Source organism: Girardinichthys multiradiatus, chromosome 4 (genome assembly GCF_021462225.1).
Source record: "Girardinichthys multiradiatus isolate DD_20200921_A chromosome 4, DD_fGirMul_XY1, whole genome shotgun sequence".
Taxonomy (NCBI): domain Eukaryota; kingdom Metazoa; phylum Chordata; class Actinopteri; order Cyprinodontiformes; family Goodeidae; genus Girardinichthys; species Girardinichthys multiradiatus.
Window position 1 is genome coordinate 23,065,899 of NC_061797.1, and position 20,158 is coordinate 23,086,056.

The following is a 20,158-nucleotide window of genomic DNA, read 5'->3' on the forward strand; positions in this document are numbered from 1 at the left end:
AATCTTTGGGAAATTTCTATTTTTACTGTTTGAACTTATTAAAGTTACACCTCCAAGAGCCAATTTCCCCCTTCAAATATATGTTGCATCCAAAAATTGCTCTTTTATGCCAATTTTCAGTTTATATAATTTTACAATTTTCAGTTTATTTTCATATAAATAGTTCTGTATGTCACAATATATAGAAATGCTGAGATTATACATTGCTCAAAAAAATATAAGGAACACTCAAATAACACATCCTAGATCTGAATGAATGAAATATTCTCATTGAATACTTTGTTCTGTACAAAGTTGAATGTGCTGACAACAGAATCACACAAAAATCATCAATGGAAATCAAATGTATTAACCATTGGAGGCCTGGATTTGGTGTCACACACAAAATTAAAGTGGAAAAACACACAACAGGCTGATCCAACTTTGATGTAATGTCCTTAAAACAAGTCAAAATGAGGCTCAGTATTGTGTGTGACCTCCACGTTCCTGTATGACCTCCCTACAACACCTGGACATGCTCCTGATGAGACGGCTGATGGTCTCCTGAGGGATCTCCTCCCAGACCAGGACTAAAGCATCTGCGAACTCCTGGACAGTCTGTGGTGCAACGTGACATTGGTGGATGGAGCGAGACATGATGTCCCAGATGTGCTCAATCGGATTCAGGTCTGGGGAACGGGCGGACCAGTCCAGAGCTTCAATGTCTTCATCTTGCAGGAACTGCTGAGACACTCCAGCCACATGAGGTCTAGCATTGTCCTGCATTAGGAGGAACCCAGGGCCAACCGCACCAGTATATGGTCTCACAAGGGGTCTGAGGATCTCATCTCGGTACCTAATGGCAGTCAGGCTACCTCTGGCGAGCACATGGAGGGTTGTGAAGCCCTCCAAAGAAATGCCACCCCACACCATTACTGACCTACTTCCAAACTGGTCATGCTGAAGGATGTTGCAGACAGCAGATCGCTTTCCACGGTGTCTCCAGAGTCTGTCACATGTGCTCAGTGTGAACCTGCTTTCATCTGTGAAGAGCACAGGGCGCCAGTGGCAAATTTGCCAATCCTGGTGTTCTTTGGCAAAGGCCAAGCGTCCCGCACGGTATTGAGCTGTGAGCACAACCCCCATTTGTGGACGTCGGGCCCTCATACCATCCTCATGGAGTCGGTTTCTAACCGTTTGTGCAGACACATGCACATTTGGGGCCTGCTTGAGGTCATTTTGAAGGGCTCTGGCAGTGCTCCTCCTCTTCCTCCTTGCACAAAGGCGGAGGTAGTGGTCCTGCTGCTGGGTTGTTGCCCTCCTACGGCCTCCTCCACGTCTCCTGGTGTACTGGCCTGTCTCCTGGTAGCGCCTCCAGACTCTGGACACTACGCTGACAGACACAGCAAACCTTCTTGCCACAGCTCGCATTGATGTGCCATCCTGGAGGAGCTGCACTACCTGAGCCACATGTGTGGGTTGTAGAGTCCGTCTCATTCTACCACGAGTGTGAAAGCACCACCAACATTCAAAAGTGACCAAAACATCAGCCAGAAAGCATTGGTACTGAGAAGTGGTCTGTGGTCCCCACCTGCAGAACCACTCCTTTATTGAGTGTCTTGCTAATCACCAAAGATTTCCCCCTGTTGTCTATTTCATTTGAACAACATCATGTGAAATTGATTGTCAATCAGTGTTGCTTCCTAAGTGGACAGTTTGATTTCACAGAAGTTTGATTTACTTGGAGTTATAATGTGGTGTTTAAGTGTTCCCTTTATTTTTTTGAGCATTGTATTTATATTTTTACTACACAAAATGTTGACTTACTCCTGAGGCAGGATGTTCATTGTTTGCAGTGAGTTTATGAACAAACATAAAAAATTATAACGCCCCTTTATGAAGGTAAATCATCATGAAATGAAACACAAGATATTTTTTTGCTTTGCAGTCAGCTGTGGTTGAAATTTGGGGAAAGTTTAAATACAAGGTTTTCAGAAAGGAAACAGGTAGAACTAGATGACAGAAAACTCAAAGCTATATGACTTCAAACAGAAAACAAAAAAATGAAGCAAAATAGAAAAAGACAGGAATCAATGTTTGTGACTGAAGTGTAAAAAAAAAAAAAAAAATCTGCCATCAGGATGAAAATGTATCTCACCACCAACCAAAATGAAACTGGAAACTAAAAAAAGAAAATGATGCATGGCAGGGCTCCATCTTGGAAAGCTGATCTGTTAACTGCTGTAAGAGAAAATGTTTTTTTTGTTTGTTTATAAAGTCAGAGTCTCAAAAAAAAGAAACAAGCAGCCTTAAGGACCTTAAGAGGGGTCACCCAGTACTAACCGTATACATATGCTCTTCTGACTGCATGATTTTTCATTACCATTAGGTGATTACATAATTTTATTTCATCTGAACAGGAAACATGTGCTACAAATAATATTTACATTTTCTTTGGAAAGTTTTACAAAACCAGAATTTTTGCCTGTAAAATAAAATATTAGTTTTATTACTGAGCTTTTATTTTTATTTTACAGAGTAAAACAACAGCCCGAACAACTCCAAGAGCAGTAGTTCCCTGTTTTCTAATAGATTTTGATGTAGATAATCCATATTTCTCCCCTCGTCCAGTAGATCAGTTGTTATTTCTTAGTATTTGCATATGAATTTACAGATCGTTGGGATTTACGGCTTAAATAACTTAGAAGTAATATCCAATTAAGCAGCCAGATTGCTGACTGGCAAATGAAACAGCTGAGTTTCCAGCAACAGATTTTCCAAATATAAAGGAAACAGCTGAGGACATCAAGTTATCCACTTTAAAGTTTATATAAAAGGCTTGTTATCTGAGCGCTATTTTTATCTACATTTCCTATAGAGCAACACGATGCTTCAACTGCAGTGTTTCATCTCCTAATGAATAAACTCCTCTTCTATTTCCCTGTTTTAAGGTCTTTTCCAGCTTCTGGTCCAGGTTCAGACTGGATGACAAACGAGTGAGCTGCAACATTTCATAACTAAAACCATCCTAATAACCTAAATAAGAATTTTCTGCTGTTTTATCAGTATAAGCAGCTCATTTACTGTCCCATTGTTATTTGCTGCATCTCTATAAAAACACTGATTACATGTATTCAGCAAACATAAGTCTGTCTCTGATGAAGATTGCTGAAGGTAAGAATAAATGATGTGAGCAATGCTCACCCACTCATTCACATTAACCTCAACCAGCTCCCGACATCTATCGTGTTGCTTTTCTTACGATTTCCTGACGTGTTTACATCTAAACGTCTATAGACTACTTTGTATAGTTTGTGCTAAAAAAAATTGCTGGGACTGATGCAGCATCCGAGTTAAAAACAGCAAGGTCTCTTTGTTCTGGAGGTTAAACTTTAGCCTTTTTTTCTAATTCGAGACAAAAACATTGGCCCCCAGGTCTTACCAGGATGAGGAACCACCAGAATGCCAAGCCTATGATAAGAAGAGGATACACTGCCAATCAGTGGATGCAGGGATGGCTTGGGATCTATCTGTTTATGAACAGGGAGTGAAATAAAAGTAAAGTATTTTGACAGAGGCAAAACAATCTCTTCCCACAGATTTTCAACTTCAGTATCAGGGAAGTCATTCAGCACCGCCTCAACTACAGCACAGTTCTCCAAGCTTGACAGCGTGCAGGTTGAGTAGACCACAACACCCCCTGGACGCACTGCAGATATGGCAGACCTATAGGAGGCAAACAAACAGTGTCACACTTTTTTTTTAATCACACTTTATTAATTGTACATAGTACGAAGCTTCCATCTGTTAAGTTTTAGTTGTTCTGAAGCAGTTGCACACCTTGCAGGTCATTTCCATGCCTGGTATTGGACTTACTTTAGCAGCTGAGTCTGTAGCACAGGCAGCCTAGCTCTGTCTTCCAGTCTCTGTTGCCCCTGGTGTCTGTAGCTAGAATGCAGCCAGCTCCTGTCATTAGAACACGGAGCGTCAACTAAAATCTGGGACACAGACAACATGAAATACAGATAACTCAGAGTCAAAGTGGTAGGAAATGGTTAAATGCATAACAACAGGAAAAAAAGATCAAATAATGTTAGATAAACACAATTTATAATTACCAGTGGTAAAACAAATATATTTCCCCCCAATTATTCCATACCTAGCTCTGTTGTAGAACCCAGTGCTGGCTAAAAGGGAAGGGGTAAGTCAGGGTACTCCTAGAGCTGGTTACAAGCCCGGATAAGTTTGGAGGGTTGCATCAGAAAAGAAACGTGTGGATCACAATGGACAAAATTAAAGAGGAAAAACTGAAATGGTTTGGACATGTGCAGAGGAAGCAAAATGGATCTGGTGACCAAAGGACATTGAACACAGAGCTGGCTTGGAGGAGGAAAAAATAAGAAGAAAGGTAGCTGTGACAGAGAAGAACATAAGGGACAGGGTGGATAATCTGCTGGGGAGACCTCTAAAGGAAGCAGCCAGAAAGAAGATGACAGCAGCTTTTCAAACTTTTACACACTGTGAAATGTGAAGGCAGCCACTCTTTAAAAGTAATTGTCCATCTGTTTAAGTTTAGTAATAACATAAAAATCACTTAGATGACAGCAAACTCTTAAAAACATTCTTCCTCTGTTAAACATACTTCAAAACTATTACATTTCAAACAATCAGAGGTAAAATAATACAGAAGTAGTCTCTACATTTGATCAAAAAATCGATTTTTAAAATTCAGAAATAGAAAATGATGGTTTCTCAATAACCTTGAGAACAATTGAGAGCTGCACTTAGCTTAGACATAGTTTATTTTGCTTGGAAACCATCCTTTTTTCATGCTTTGCTCAGTAGCAAGATTGGTTTTATCAGCATAATCCTGGATAATCCCTTAATCATATTTAAACCTAATCTGAATTTCTAAAACAAGAAAAATACCCAAAAATACAATGATATCTGCATTGATTTTTATCTATCTCTATGTCATTTACCGGACATATATCCTTGACTGTGGTAATGTGATGTTATTCAGCATGTTTCCCTTACATATTTCTTTCAACCTGTAACAACATGCCTTCTTTCTAAATGCAGATTTGGGATTTGATCACTTTAAATAATTCCGGTTTATCCATATTTCTTCTAGAATCTTGTTTTCTCCTGTTTTGGTGTTAAAAGTGTTTCTGTTTGCATTTTCTGTAGCGGTTTGCTACCTGTGAGTTCACTGGCTTTCAGTTCTCTGACCCTTACATAGTAATATCTTCCTTTTGCTCTTATACATTTTTTCAATTTTATTGTTACAACCATGTTTTCTGTGGATTGTCCAAGTCTAACAGCTCTTTAGGTCTTTATGGTTTATGGTTGAGGGGTTAAATGATAGAAAATGATGCTATTCATTCATTTTGTCAGCTATCTACTAGTTATATTTTGCAAAGCAAGTTAATCAAATGTTAAATCCAAATTGTGTTTGATATCTCTTTTTATATATCTTTTTATATTAAATTAATGCATATACTTACACATACATTTATATGTAATCCATGTTTTCAGATATTTTACATTTATGTGTATTTACAGGTCCTTCTCAAAATATTAGCATATTGTGATAAAGTTCATTATTTTCCATAATGTCATGATGAAAATTTAACATTCATATATTTTAGATTCATTGTACACTAACTGAAATATTTCAGGTCTTTTATTGTCTTAATACGGATGATTTTGGCATACAGCTCATAAAAACCCAAAATTCCTATCTCACAAAATTAGCATATCATTAAAAGGGTCTCTAAACGAGCTATGAACCTAATCATCTGAATCAATGAGTTAACTCTAAACACCTGCAAAAGATTCTTGAGGCCTTTAAAACTCCCAGCCTGGTTCATCATTCAAAACCCCAATCATGGGTAAGACTGCTGACCTGACTGCTGTCCAGAAGGCCACTATTGACACCCTCAAGCAAGAGGGTAAGACACAGAAAGAAATTTCTGAATGAATAGGCTGTTCCCAGAGTGCTGTATCAAGGCACCTCAGTGGGAAGTCTGTGGGAAGGAAAAAGTGTGGCAGAAAACGCTGCACAACGAGAAGAGGTGACCGGACCCTGAGGAAGATTGTGGAGAAGGGCCGATTCCAGACCTTGGGGGACCTGCGGAAGCAGTGGACTGAGTCTGGAGTAGAAACATCTAGAGCCACCGTGCACAGGCGTGTGCAGGAAATGGGCTACAGGTGCCGCATTCCCCAGGTCAAGCCACTTTTGAACCAGAAACAGCGGCAGAAGCGCCTGACCTGGGCTACAGAGAAGCAGCACTGGACTGTTGCTCAGTGGTCCAAAGTACTTTTTTCGGATGAAAGCAAATTCTGCATGTCATTCGGAAATCAAGGTGCCAGAGTCTGGAGGAAGACTGGGGAGAAGGAAATGCCAAAATGCCAGAAGTCCAGTGTCAAGTACCCACAGTCAGTGATGGTCTGGGGTGCTGTGTCAGCTGCTGGTCCACTGTGTTTTATCAAGGGCAGGGTCAATGCAGCTAGCTATCAGGAGATTTTGGAGCACTTCATGCTTCCATCTGCTGAAAAGCTTTATGGAGATGAAGATTTCATTTTTCAGCACGACCTGGCACCTGCTCACAGTGCCAGAACCACTGGTAAATGGTTTACTGACCATGGTATCACTGTGCTCAATTGGCCTGCCAACTCTCCTGACCTGAACCCCATAGATAATCTGTGGGATATTGTGAAGAGAACGTTGAGAGACTCAAGACCCAACACTCTGGATGAGCTAAAGGCCGCTATCGAAGCATCCTGGGCCTCCATAAGACCTCAGCAGTGCGACAGGCTGATTGCCTCCATGCCGCGCCGCATTGAAGCAGTCATTTCTGCAACAGGATTCCCGACCAAGTATTGAGTGCATAACTGTACATGATTATATGAAGGTTGATGTTTTTTGTATTAAAAACACTTTTCTGTTATTGGTCGGATGAAATATGCTAATTTTGTGAGATAGGAATTTTGGGTTTTCATGAGCTGTATGCCAAAATCATCCGTATTAAGACAATAAAAGACCTGAAATATTTCAGTTAGTGTGCAATGAATCTAAAATATATGAATGTTAAATATTCATCATTACATTATGGAAAATAATGAACTTTATCACAATATGCTAATATTTTGAGAAGGACCTGTATATCTTATTTTATATATTTTTTTCTACATATTTTTATAATTATTGTATTGTTTACACATATTAACAAAGCTTAATAACCGTCTCCAAGAGTGATTTCATAAGCTTTTCCACAGACTTTAGGATTATCCCACAAATCTTACCAAGAATCTTGTATCCCTGCCTTAGAACAGCATTACAATCTGTCACTTCAACCTTTCAGAGAGGTAAAAGTAAACCTTTTAAATCTCTGCTTTCCTTTTTTATGATGCTGTTCCATTATCTGCCACGTTGAGTTCCCTAAGTCCTCGCAGTCATTGTCTGCATCATCTCGATTTCTGTCTTAAATAAATGCTTTTCTTCTTTTCTGCAGCGTTCATTAGCTTCTGTTCAAAGGGCTGCTGTTCTCATCGATTCGTTACCATGGAATCGGAAAATAAAAGTGTATCACCCTAATTTGTTAGATGTGGAGAGAAAATTAAATTTCCAGGGCCATAAACATGTCAGGTGTTCTTAGCTCACCTTGTCATAAAACCCGGCTTCACTTTGCCCAACGGACCGCCCGTCCTGTGCAGACACCATCACTCTGCTGCTCAGGGAGGGAGGCAGAAAGGACTCCAGGGTTTTGGATAGCCAGTCCCGTCTGTGAGGATCTGACTCATTACAGCAGAGCAGAGCTGCAAAACAACACAGGCAGAATTACTGATTACCAGTGGTTAATAGGACAGGAAACAGGTTGATCATTATAGAAGCTTGCAACACATTTCAGCATGATGGTTTTTGTGACAAGCTCTTACTGTAAAACATATGTGTCTGGTCAAATAATACATAGAGGTTAGGATTTATTGCATGTATTTGGTATTTATTTTGGTATTTTAAAAAACTTGAAATTGAACATTAAAATTATTGCAGATTATAATGCAGCCATCCTTTTATTTTATTATATTCATCTCTTTTTATTGCACTCTTGCTAATCCTTTTCCATTATATAATGAAAGTCTCTGATTTGTTTACCTGGAGTGGCACTTTGCATTATGGCGACAGCTTTGCCTCCAGGGGCGGAGCACAAATCCAAAACCTTGTCCCCATCTCTCACTTGCAAAGCCAGCACTGGAAGAAGAGAGGCCGCATTCAGGAGGTAGTACTGCTTCAGTTGGCCAGGTCGGTGAGCTTGTGAGGGAAATCGCAGGGGGTCTGGGTGGATGTAACATTGTAATGAAGAATGAGGAAAATTGAGAGGAAGCTCTGACTGATGGGCCTGACTGATTGCATGAGAGGTAATGTAAGGCAGGAGACCAATAGCCTCAGGAGGGCACTTTGGGAAAAAGTGAGGTGACAGAGTGTCTTTTCCTTTATGGTGCGTAGAATTAGGCACAGTGGAGGCATCATTACGAAGCTGCTCTGAGACATCTGTTTGTGGCAGCAATGATGAAAAGCCCTGAGATAGAAGAATCTGTGTGATATTCGTCACAGAGCTGAAGCGGTTTAACATGACCCCAAACTGCCATGACGCCTGGTCCAGCAGCACTGCTCTGCAGGACAGGAGAAAGTCAGGGAAGGACATTTATATCTACTGATGATGTGTAAGCTGGAAAATCATTTGAGAGAAAGTTCACCTTGCAGGTGCCCACAAGTCTCCCAGCTCTTCACTGTACTGCCGATCAAAATGCTCAAGGACTGTTGGACATGGAAGTCTCTTGCTTTTACCTGTTTTTCTTATCTAAGAAAAAACATACAAACAGTAAAAATACAGCATCCTCTGTAATGTTGGCTTAGCAGATAAAGGGGTTCACAAAAGATGAAATGGTGACCCCTATATACCTCTCTTCGCTACAATGATCTAACAGAGAGCTTTGGTGATGAACTCGGGACCCTGTCCAGCCTTGTCACAGTTTGAGTTTGTTTTGTTTTTTCTACTTCTTTATTATGGCTCTGGCTGTAAGGAGCTTTGAGCTATTTTCATAAACTCATTTTTGTGAATTATCAAGCTCAGAACACATTTACCTTACTTGAAGGGCATGTTGTCTTGTCTTTCTCATTTTGAGGAGTGTTTAAGAGAATCGACACTGTGTGTAATGTACACAAAGTTTCTAGATAGGGCAGTGCGTAGTAGAGTGGTAATCGGGTAAAGGGGGTTAATAGTGCTAGACAGACCCATCCGGTGTCTAAATCCTGACCTCATGAACCTTGCTGCATGTCTGTTTTCCTTCACTCTTTGCCTGTTTCCTGTCTGACAACAGTGGTTAAAGCCAGTGTACCAATTGTTGTATCACCAGAGATTTTGGTCACCTCGTCATGGATTCCAGTAATTGTAATTTTACTTCCCAAACATGCATTTATGTTTTTAATTTGGTATATTAAATGTTGCTATTATGTTTGTTTGTTTTTATTCGTCTTCTTCTTTGCTTTTGTTCTGTTCATATTCTGCCCTCTAAAATGATGCATTTCAAAACGTTTAAAGCTAAAAGCCACAATAAATTTAGTTGCCATTTTGCATCTCAGGGCCACTGCAAATTAATCTAGTCTTGATAATCTATTTTTTATAAATAGTTCACAAGGAAGACATACTGAAGGTTAAATGGCTTTTCCAAGCTGAAAACTCTTAATACAATAGCGACTCCTGGTGGACACGAGAACTGAATTTCGCACAACACCGAGTGCAGCAATGACTTGGAAAAAGAAGAGCTAAAACAGCTAATTGTACTTTTTTTAGCCTGTATCTTGAACTTCAAATCCGATGTGTACCCTAAAAGCACCTAATGATATGAAATAAAATTGACTCGTGTTACATGTGCTGATACAATGCCAGTCTTTCACTTTAAACTTTCGCTTTTAAAACTCAGAAAATAAACACACAACTCGTCGAGCAAACACATGCCGATTACCTTATTTTTCAGAGATCCTGTCTGTTTATCTTGCCGTAAAGCAGCATCCGAACCATAGCGACAACTGAACGAAGACAGCCACCGCAGATACTTCGGTGTTGTCTTGTGTTTTACACACATTTTCTTCCACATAATGTAAAATCAATGAGCTGGAGGCAGTATAGCATGGTTGACATGCCTCAGTTTTACTAAATGCGATTTACTTTGTTAAAAACCATTTGAATCACTGGGCAATTAGGTGACCCTGAAGGGTACGTTCATTAAATTCGTCCCCCCCTACAGTTCCACTTCTATTGAACGAGTACTGCTAATGTACCGCTGTTTCCATGTTTCATTTAATAACGTCTTAACCATTATGGTATTAAAACGTAATATTCACAAAGTCCTATAATGTTAATGCATATTAGGATCATGCTCTAATAAAAATCTATTGCTTAAAATCAAGAAAATGGAGTGGCTGTTGGATTTGCACTGACCATTATTTTATTGAAAACCTATGAACAGTAACTGTTTCAGGTGTTTTGTGTACAACTATTTAGTTTACTTATGAGCCCAGCACGTAACACTTTCTTTGGTTAACGGTTTAACAATAAAGCTTCAAAGTCAATAAAAAAACAAAAACATTTAAAGTCAATAAAATGTAAACCACCACACTTAATCCTGTTTTTCTCCACTGAAATGATTCCATGGCTGCCTGTTATCTCCCTTGGAAAACGTGGCTGAAGCCCTGACTCGTAGCTGTTACACTAATGTAGCATCTCAGCAGATTGTTAAGATTGTCCTGCGTTGCTTATAAAAAAAACAATACAAAAAAACACAATTTTTCCACATTACACTTAAAAAAAAAACACATTGAGTTGTTCTTCCATCAATTGAAAATACACCTATTATGAGCTTTATGAAAATATCTACTGTTGGCAATAGGATGATGTTGAGTATTTTTGGGATTCTACATCCTTCGTTAAAAAAACAAACAAAAAACCAGATGAAGAATTCAGTGTTTTATTTCCATTACAGGCTGCATGTGTGTTAACAAACCCTTCAATAAAATACAGTCGTTCAGACCCATCATGGCAATGATTTGAGTTTAGCAGAGGTTCCCAACATCAGATTACAAATCTTCCAAGAAACACTGATAAGATTTAGACAACACAATGAGCTGAAATCATCCTTCTATTCCAACTGCTGACTCTTGTTAACATTATGATGTGTCCTTGTACAGTAGAGGCCAAGATGTTTACATGGCGAAAAGAATGAGGAATGCAACCATCAGACAGAAGAGACCCATAGCTTCAGACAGAGCAAAGCCCAGGATGGCGTAAGAAAACAGCTGCTGCTTCAGAGAGGGGTTCCTGTTGAGAAAAGACGGGCAGAGCAGAAATCAAAGGTAGTTAAAACAGTTTATGAAATCTTTTTTTTTTCATACCTATTTCTCTTTGCCTCTAAAGAGCTGCTAAATGAAAAAGGTAAATATTTCCATGATTCCTGATTCGTAAGACTGTACAACAGATGTAGTCACAAGGATTTGTTACTGAATCTCCTTTTCTTTAATCCTGTGTTTCCACCCAAAGATGGACACTAAGAAGTACAGAAGAATCTGTCTCTGGCCATGACGATGACAATATTTGTTAAGACCAAACGGACTTTAACAAACAGGGTTTTAAAAAGCACAACAATTGCAGTAAAAATTAAAGACATCCTCAAGTCATACCTGGCATATCCAATAATAAGACTGCCAAACACCGTCCCAATACCAGCTCCAGATCCAGCTACACCAACAGTGGCAGCTCCTGCTCCGATGAACTTTGCAGCAGTGTCAATATCACGGCTCACAGCACTGGTCTGGAATCCCCGCACTGCCACCTGCTGCTGGGAGGCTGCAGTACTTGGTGGTGCCAGGAGTGATGCAGTCTACAAATCAGTGATTGAAACACAAAACAAAAGAGTACATTTACAGAAAACTCCCGATTTCTTAAAATTATTTAAAAAAGGCAAAAATCTATTTTTATGCAATTATTTTCAGTATATCTTTATACTAAAAACATAAGTAAAACTGATCAACTCAACAAAAACTCCAACTGCAGGGGTTCAGAGTCTCATTTAAGGTTTTGATGAGGATTAAATCCAACTGACCACTTTGGGATTCACCTATTGGATGCACAATTCAGAGTTTTCAAATGTCACTTAAAAATGTCAATATATGTAAAATAAAAATTAAACCACTGACATTTTTTTACTCTTTAAGATCCTGAATCACATTAAAACAAAGATCAGATGTTCTCTAGCACACAAATCATTCAGACTGGAAACAAGTTTATTCTGCGAGGTAATTGTTCTTGCCGAATCCTCCTGGTCATCAGTTTTAAAACAAATTAAAACTTGGTCAATACCATCATTGTAAACCTATGCAGGTGTATTTTATAAAAATATGAAGGGAATGAAGCAAGACACAAACAATGTTAGATGTTTCCAAGTTGTAGTAGCCTTAGAAAAATGGAATACAAACATTTCGTGTGCCTCTGCTATTAAACTCAAACCAGAGAGACAAAGTTTCTGCTTTTATTTCATCATTTTGTGATGACAGGTTATGGAGCATTAAGTGAAGGCTTTAGCAAGGTTCAGTTTAACCTTATATGCTGATGCAGAGATGGCGTTTGCTTCAGCTGAAGTATTTCATGTTACATAACCCGAAGAAAGCTAAAAGCAAACTCAAAATGTTCCAGTAATTCCCAAATAGGAAACCTTTAATAAAAGATATTCTGCATTTATCCATCCCCTCACATCTAACAGCATAATTTAGGTGCACTTCTTTGTTCCAGTCAAGCCCCTGTCGCTCACTAAATAATTAACTACCAAATCCTATACAGTTGTTGAGTCAGTACTTGCATGTGAAACACAGAAAACTAAATGAGCCATCATTTCTGCACACTGACCAAATAATCTGTGCATCAAGACCGTTCTCACCTCTGCTTTCCTGCTGTCTGAGACTACCGCCGCCGAGAGTGGTCTGTAAAGTGCCCGGGATCCAGCACGGACCTGAGAAGGGGGAAAAGGGGGTAAACAAACGAGTAATCATTAAATACAAGTTTACAATAAAGTGCCAGAGTTGCTTGAGGCCTATAGAATTAAGACTGATGTTACTGAGGACAACAGAGGAGGAAGCCTCAGATTTCATCTTTCAAAAACATACAGTTTAGCTTTAACATACACACCCAGTCAGTTTCAAACCAATGGCACATCCCAGACAGCTTAAAACCTTGGAGCTTCTCCCTCCCTAGCTCTAAACTGAGAAAGTCTCTCAGATGACAAGCGAAATGTCTTCTACTACAAGAATTGAAGTCCAGTTTTGTTTTGTTTTTTAATCTTTTTTGGATTTAGCATGTCCTGGATGACTGAGAATATTTCCCAGCATGTCAATCAAGCTTCATTATTGAGGTTACAATTATATGCAAGAACAAATAAAATTAATTAATTTATAATTTAAACAGGATGAGATAGCAAATGCTTATTAAACCCTACCTCTTCTTAATTCAACCTGTATATAAATCATGGCTATACTGTCTACAAGAAATATAGGATAATATTAAGATTATCGCCAACATTTTAAAAGTCATTAAACATTTTTCTAAAACTCAATTTTTAAGATTAGCAGAAACCAGCTGACATTTTATCAGTAGAAAAATGTTTTTCTCATTTACTTCAATATTTGACTTGTTGTAAAAAATAATAAAATTGATATATAAATAAATTGAACCCAGCAATAATAGCAACACTGACCTAAAGTTTCTTTGGGTTAACTGTCCTAATACAAAGTCTGTACCTTGAATTAGGCCGTTTCTCAATATACATCATAGTTTTGTTTAAATTGCATATATATTTATACCATCTTAAACACCATAAGCCACAGTTCTCCATGTGGCTACAACAGACAGGTGGTGATTTGTCTTGACTGCTTCGTCCTTGCAGGTGTGAGCTCAGCTGACTTTAGCAGGGGGTCAAAGACAGCGCGGTGACAGTGAGTTAGCAGCGTTAGCTGCCGTGTAGCTTCTGACCGTTCTGTCCTTACAGACAGCAAATAACACACCTGGTCTCTGACCCGCACTAAAAAGGCGCTGCTTAGCGCTCGTCACTTTGATTAGTCACCATTCATTTAAGTCAACTCACCAGAGAGGGCGTGGAGACGAACTTAGCGCAGGCATACATTACGATTGATCGTTTAGGTCAAATCAGGCGGAGCAGCCGGCGAATATTTAATGTCTGCAAAAGCAATAGATGAAACAAAGTGAGGTACAGTTTAAATCAGTGAGCCAGCTTTGCTTGGTGGATAAGACTTAAATCATTTAGCTTCAGCTGACGCACAAAAAGGTCAAGCTCGGCTGCAAAGACCGCACAGAGTTACTAAACGAAGATCGTTGGTAATCAAAAAGAAGAAACGGTGCTGCAGACGATAAAGATACAAAATACCGAACAAGAGGCTTATAAAAGTCATTGAAACTCAATTTATCACGGAGGAGGTTAGCACTCACCGGTCTGTTGTAGAGGTCGAACAAACCAGAGGTAGACGCATGCGTATTTTTCGACTTGTCTTATGAGTTGTCTGTACACAAAAGGCATGAAGAGCTCACCTCTGCCCCCAACAGGTAGGCTGTTAAATTACATCACCTTTTTCTCAGAGATGTCAAGATTTTTTTATCACAAATATAACGATTAAAAATTACCTCATAGAAATGTTTATTGATGTATTTTATTACTCAAAGACGTTTTCGCTTCTTGATTAATTGATTATTCCAGTTACAGTTACTAGTTTACTACGACTACTTGTCATGCCTTTTAAAATATTCTTGGAAGATGCTCAGACAGTTGATTTACTTTTGACCAAAGTCAAACAAATCACATAACACAAAACTATTTTTTTAACAACTAATTGCTCTGGTTTTGTATATATTTTAAAATGCCATTGTTGTACTCAATAGCAAATTTTTTCTCAGATCAAGAAGAGGAAAAAAATCTGCTTAGTGTTGGGGAAAATAATGTGGTATCACAATCCAAAAACATTACAATAATGACTTTGTCACACCTAATCCAGCTTTTAAGACAACTTGAAATCTTCATCATTAAGGTTTACACTGTAATAAAGACAGCGATAGATCAGCTGTGCAGAGTGGAGTTTCCTATAAATTTTCACCATAAACCTTTAAGTAGATTGAGATGTGACCATGAGATTTAGAGTTTATGTACTGTTTGTATTGCTGCATAAACAAGCATACTTTAATTATAGTTGTTCTTGCAGTTCTTGAATGAACCCATTTTGCCATTATTATGGATCTAAATTATGTTTTGGGTTTTAAGAACAATGCTACATATAGTAAGTTAACAATACTTATAAAAACAATTAAAATATGTAAGAGGATACACAAAAAATAACAGTTTGTAATCCAACAGAGAGTGAGTAAATGAATACGCAATCTTTACAGTAGACATTTTTTTGGGTCTGCTTATTTGAATTCTATATTGATTTGTAAAACTGGACTGTCACTGAACAAATCAGCAGTTGATTAGAAAGAGACAAGTAATTCTGAGAGCTTTCTGTTAGTGCAACAAATACTATTTGGATAATAAGTATAAAATGTTACCCCTGGTACCTGATACAATGAAATTTTCCTACTGACAAACACCTAAGGGGATATTCTATTCTATTCTATTCTATTCTATTCTATATGCTAAGATTCAAGTGCTTTGCTCGAAAAACAGCCACAAGAGGGCAGCAATACAACATATGTTAATTTTCTGAACCCGTGTGATGGTGAGAGAGAGGAACCCCAAATGTACTAGATCCCGTTTTATTCTTACATTATGAAGCTTAATTTGGCATACTTTGGTTCCAGGCATGGACCATTAAAATTAAACCGTTCTTGTTCCTGTAAGGTCAGACCAGACAAGAAAGAGGGTGCAGCTGCAGATTGTGCTTTTACAGCGTTTCTTTCATTTTTGAAACAGGTGGTGCATGGGGGTGAATGACAATTGGCTGCTACGTGTGGAGAATTTTGATGTGTTTAAAATCTGTGGCAGGTTTATGAATATGCATCAGAATGTGCATTTTTTTTTTCATTTTCTACCCACGATTTTAAGTGTTAAACTATGATGTGAGCAAAATCTCCCTCATATGCATAATTTGAATCTCACCGTTATAAAATCAAAATAATCGACATATCTGATATTGCAATCCTGATTAGGCTTCCTTGTTCATTATCAATGTCACTAAAAAGAATTTCGTACAGTTTCCTTTTGGATATGTTGTGCAGCTTGCACATTGCAGATGCCATTTCTGTTATATTTTTTACACCAAATGTGCTTAAGTGGGCTTCCCCTCTTCAAAAAATTCATCTCTGGCCGCCCACTCAACTATGAGCTCCATTTGGTGCTGCGGAAGGGAGATTCCTCAGCCTTTCCAGTCATACACCCCCTCCTCTGCGTGATGGTACCGTTACGCACCATCATAATAAATGGAGACGTGACTCTTTGGGGCGAATCCCTGTCGACGTCACTCCTGTCCGCTATAAAAAGGCTGAGCAGCGGCTTTGATCAGACTGAAGCAAAACCATCTTTTTGACTGCTGCGAGTTTCTAAAGCAAGGATTACAGGATAACTTTCGTTGGATTTATTTATCAGCTCAGAGTAAGTGTATTTTATATCTAAAGAAAATCTTGAACAGTATTTGAGTTTGGGTTTTACTATTCGGTTTGATATAAAGTATGTGTTCAGATCAGGCGCTTTAATTTTATTGCACGACTTCTTTTATTGCCTGAGTTGTAAAACTATTATATACACATCCATTAAGTTTAACTTTATGTAAATATGATTCAAGAAAAAAATCGCATATTTACGCATGGCGCATCTACCCACAGACCCTCTGTAAACCCCACAATGACTTTGAACAAGGGTGACAAATTGCGGAACATGGAGAAGAGGAGAGGAAGCGTTCCGTTCCCCATGAACCTTCCCAACCTGCACAGGAGAAGCATGCCCGTAGATGACCGGGACCTGCGCGCCACGACGCCGCAGACGGGACAAACCGACGAGCTTTCCAACCTACTACGCTGCACGTCCTACTCCCCGAGTGAGGAGCACCGAGGTAGCTGTGCCTCAGACTCCTCCGACTCTGTGATCTCCACCGGCAGCGAGACAGACTCCCAGGTGTACAAGGTGGTCCTCCTCGGGGAGCACGGGGTCGGCAAGTCCAGCCTGGCGCGCGTCTTTGGAGGGCTTGAGGACGCCGGTCACGACTGCGATGAAGCAGGTAAATGGTGATGTCGAGGATGAGTCATCAGCCTACATTCATATACACATTCAATGAAGTTCTTCATTCATACAGTGTTTCAGTGTGGTATTTGTGTGGTTGTTTCTATATATTTAAAATATCAAGAATTACAAAATTGTTGGAGAAGTAGAAATACTAAAGTGTAATGCATTAAACATTTTAAAATTAAGAATATAGACATCTTTGCACAGTAATTGAGATTTACTGTTAAAACCATGTGGATGAAGTGATTTACATATTCCCATTTAGAGTACTCTCTTGGAAACACACACCTAAGAGCATAATTTAAAGAGAAAATATAGAAAATAAATTTTTTGCTGGTGTATGACCAACATTTTCCTTAAATATTGAGGGACCTAGGAAAAAATATGAAAAAGAAAGGAACTGTAACGCAGATAACAGATAGGATTGTTCTGCTTCCAGAATGTAACCTAATATTTATCCCTCCCCCCTTCAGGAAACACTTATGACAGATCTATTGTTGTTGATGAAGAGGAAGCTTCCATTTTGCTCTATGACATCTGGGAGCAGGTGAGAGTTATATGTTATTAATGCATTGTTTTTCCCCATTGATCGATATCTTATTTGTAAAGACTGGCCGGGCCTCACATTGGTGTCTGTTTTCTCTTCCAAAGGATAACAGTCAGTGGCTAAAAGAGCAGTGCATGAGGATGGGAGACGCTTACATCATCGTGTACTCAGTGACAGACAAGTCAAGCTTCGAGAAGGCATCAGAACTTCGTATCCAGCTTCGTCGGGCAAGGCAGTCCGAAAACATTCCTATAATCCTTGTTGGCAACAAAAGTGACCTGGTGCGGTCCAGAGAGGTGTCAGTTGAGGGTGAGTTAGTGTAATTAATCAGTGAGAAACACATGAGAAATGTAAAAAAGAGCATTAAAACCAGACAAGTAATTTGTGGTTTCGAATAGTAGATCTCTAAATCTTCTTTTCCTCATGTTCTTTGGATTACAGAGGGAAGTGCCTGTGCCGTGGTGTTTGACTGCAAGTTCATTGAGACGTCCGCATCGCTTCACCACAACGTGCATGCCTTGTTCGAAGGCATCGTTAGACAGATCCGTTTGAGGAAAGACAGCAAGGAGGAAAACGCGCGCCGCATGGCCAACTGCAGGCGCAGAGAGAGCATCAGCAAGAAGGCCAAGCGCTTTTTGGGTCGCATGGTAGCACGCAAAAACAAGAAGATGGCCTTCAGACAAAAGTCCAAGTCATGCCATGACCTTACGGTTCTCTGAGCTGCACATGGGATAGACAGACTGCTTTATTTTATTTTTTTCTTTGGCCTCTGAAGACCAAATCCTGTGTGTGTTTCAACGCCAATTCTAAAGGACTGATAGAGCTGTACAGAATATATTTTTGTTTTTTACTGCACAAACCAAGAGCTAAGACAGGATGTAATTTGCAAAAAAAAAAAAAGACTGGTATTGTAAAATGATATCATGATAAAGGTAATAACTTCTAAAGCTTTGCTAAATTTTACTTTACAGTCTGCCTTAAACATTTTGCCATCATATAAGGATTCTTTTCTCTAAAAGATCTAATATGTTATTTCTAATGAGGTGCAAAGATTGTCTTGCTATTTGGTTGTTGTGCTCCGTTATTGAAGGGGATTGATGTATATAGAATAAGTAGGCATAGTGCTGAATGCAACAAACATCTCATTGTTATCAAGGTCATCTGGGGTTCTAATATTTACTTGAATGACGGTGCGCAGGTTCGTGCCTTGGCCAAGTTACTGAAGACTACTCAAAGCTTAGGCAAAACCTCTTTTAATCTGTGTTGTTTCATGACATTGAATTCAGGTTGTGAAAGTATGAGTAAAGCAATAAGTTGGTCATGTGAGCCTTGACATTGTTTGATTTTTTTTTTGTTTACATTGATTTTCTTTTTCAATAAAATGTTAAATAAAAAAGCATTTTTATCCTCTCATTGTTACCCTGGCAACATAATACGCAGAATGTGACTAAGAAGAAGTAGATGTGTAGGTTAGTGATCTGCTCATGAATATTTATTTGATCCAATCAGCGGAACGAAACCTCTCTGCCTATTAGCTTTAAAGAAAGGAAATAGGGTAGTTAAGCCTGTTTTTTTTCTCTCAGAGTGTTAAACATTAATCCACCCAAACGTGTCCAAGTGTACAAATGTCCCACCCAATTCAAAGTTCTCTCAGAGCTCTTAGAGGTAGGTAGTGCAAGCATCATCTGGAGAAGGTAAGGTGGTCGTTATTACTTTTTTGTATGCATGCATGCACCATACATGTACTGTAACAGGTGCAATCTTTTTATTTTTGCTTAACATCATTGGATGTGTTTAATAATCAGGTGTTGTTTTTTTATTCACTGTTTAATCTTGGAGTTGGAGACTTACCTTTAAGATGGTTGATGGCTTCATCCATTGCATGTTTGTCAGAGTTTAAGACATGGCTGAATTATTCTTTGAATTCAGTTTAACATTAACTTTAACAGTTTAACTTTAACATGCACAAGTTGTATTTCAAACTCAAAACATCTTTGTTGGTTTTCTGTCCTGTAAACTGTCGTGGTTGATCCTGTGTGGGTCTATTTTTGGTGCATAGTTTTAAAGAATACCACAGAGATAAATCATTAAGAAAGACAGTGTGTGTGTTGATCATTGGTAGGTTTAAGACACAGTGAATGTGCCACATTTACAGGAACAGATGGGTGACAGTGAAGCCACACCAATGCTCCTTGCAGGACTTTTAGTAAGTTTAATTTTTCTCTTAATTATTTGTTGCTTGTCTAAGAATCTAAATACATTAAAAATGACAGTAATTATTAATAAGGCACACATTGTCCT

General features: G+C 38.8%; 4 protein-coding genes across 5 annotated transcripts in view; 2 read left to right on the plus strand and 2 right to left on the minus strand.

Moving 5' to 3' along the window:
• Nucleotides 1-2,351: 2,351 nt before the first annotated feature.
• On the minus strand, nucleotides 2,352-10,273 carry nsun3 (NOP2/Sun RNA methyltransferase 3). Of its 2 annotated transcripts, none has more exons than XM_047363470.1 (6): nucleotides 10,009-10,273; nucleotides 8,740-8,843; nucleotides 8,138-8,655; nucleotides 7,646-7,800; nucleotides 3,856-3,977; nucleotides 2,352-3,705 (listed from the first exon to the last, which is right to left on the minus strand). In XM_047363470.1, the coding sequence occupies exons 1-6, from the start codon at nucleotides 10,138-10,140 to the stop codon at nucleotides 3,372-3,374; spliced, it is 1,365 nt and encodes a 454-aa protein (XP_047219426.1). In that variant the 5' UTR covers nucleotides 10,141-10,273; the 3' UTR covers nucleotides 2,352-3,371. The 2 variants fall into 2 exon arrangements, 1 of the variants encoding a protein (XP_047219426.1); XR_007037989.1 differs by having other exon boundaries at nucleotides 3,565-3,705; nucleotides 3,856-3,945.
• A 723-nt stretch (nucleotides 10,274-10,996) lies between these two features.
• LOC124867081 (ATP synthase F(0) complex subunit C3, mitochondrial-like) lies at nucleotides 10,997-14,597 on the minus strand. The gene is made up of 5 exons (XM_047363303.1): nucleotides 14,535-14,597; nucleotides 14,173-14,265; nucleotides 12,973-13,044; nucleotides 11,720-11,919; nucleotides 10,997-11,360 (listed from the first exon to the last, which is right to left on the minus strand). Exons 2-5 carry the CDS (start codon nucleotides 14,209-14,211, stop codon nucleotides 11,246-11,248), a joined length of 426 nt encoding a protein of 141 aa, XP_047219259.1. The 5' UTR covers nucleotides 14,212-14,265; nucleotides 14,535-14,597; the 3' UTR covers nucleotides 10,997-11,245.
• A 1,659-nt stretch (nucleotides 14,598-16,256) lies between these two features.
• Nucleotides 16,257-19,194, plus strand: rrad (Ras-related associated with diabetes). The gene is made up of 5 exons (XM_047363305.1): nucleotides 16,257-16,683; nucleotides 16,914-17,305; nucleotides 17,784-17,857; nucleotides 17,962-18,166; nucleotides 18,299-19,194. Exons 2-5 carry the CDS (start codon nucleotides 16,933-16,935, stop codon nucleotides 18,574-18,576), a joined length of 930 nt encoding a protein of 309 aa, XP_047219261.1. The 5' UTR covers nucleotides 16,257-16,683; nucleotides 16,914-16,932; the 3' UTR covers nucleotides 18,577-19,194.
• A 327-nt stretch (nucleotides 19,195-19,521) lies between these two features.
• cdh16 (cadherin 16, KSP-cadherin) overlaps nucleotides 19,522-20,158 on the plus strand; it is a 32,730-nt gene continuing 32,093 nt past the window's right edge. Inside the window, exons 1-2 of the mRNA XM_047363306.1 lie at nucleotides 19,522-19,551; nucleotides 20,013-20,063. Of these exons, the coding sequence (XP_047219262.1) occupies nucleotides 20,019-20,063 (45 nt within the window). The 5' untranslated portion in view covers nucleotides 19,522-19,551; nucleotides 20,013-20,018. The remainder of the gene's footprint in view (nucleotides 19,552-20,012; nucleotides 20,064-20,158) is intronic.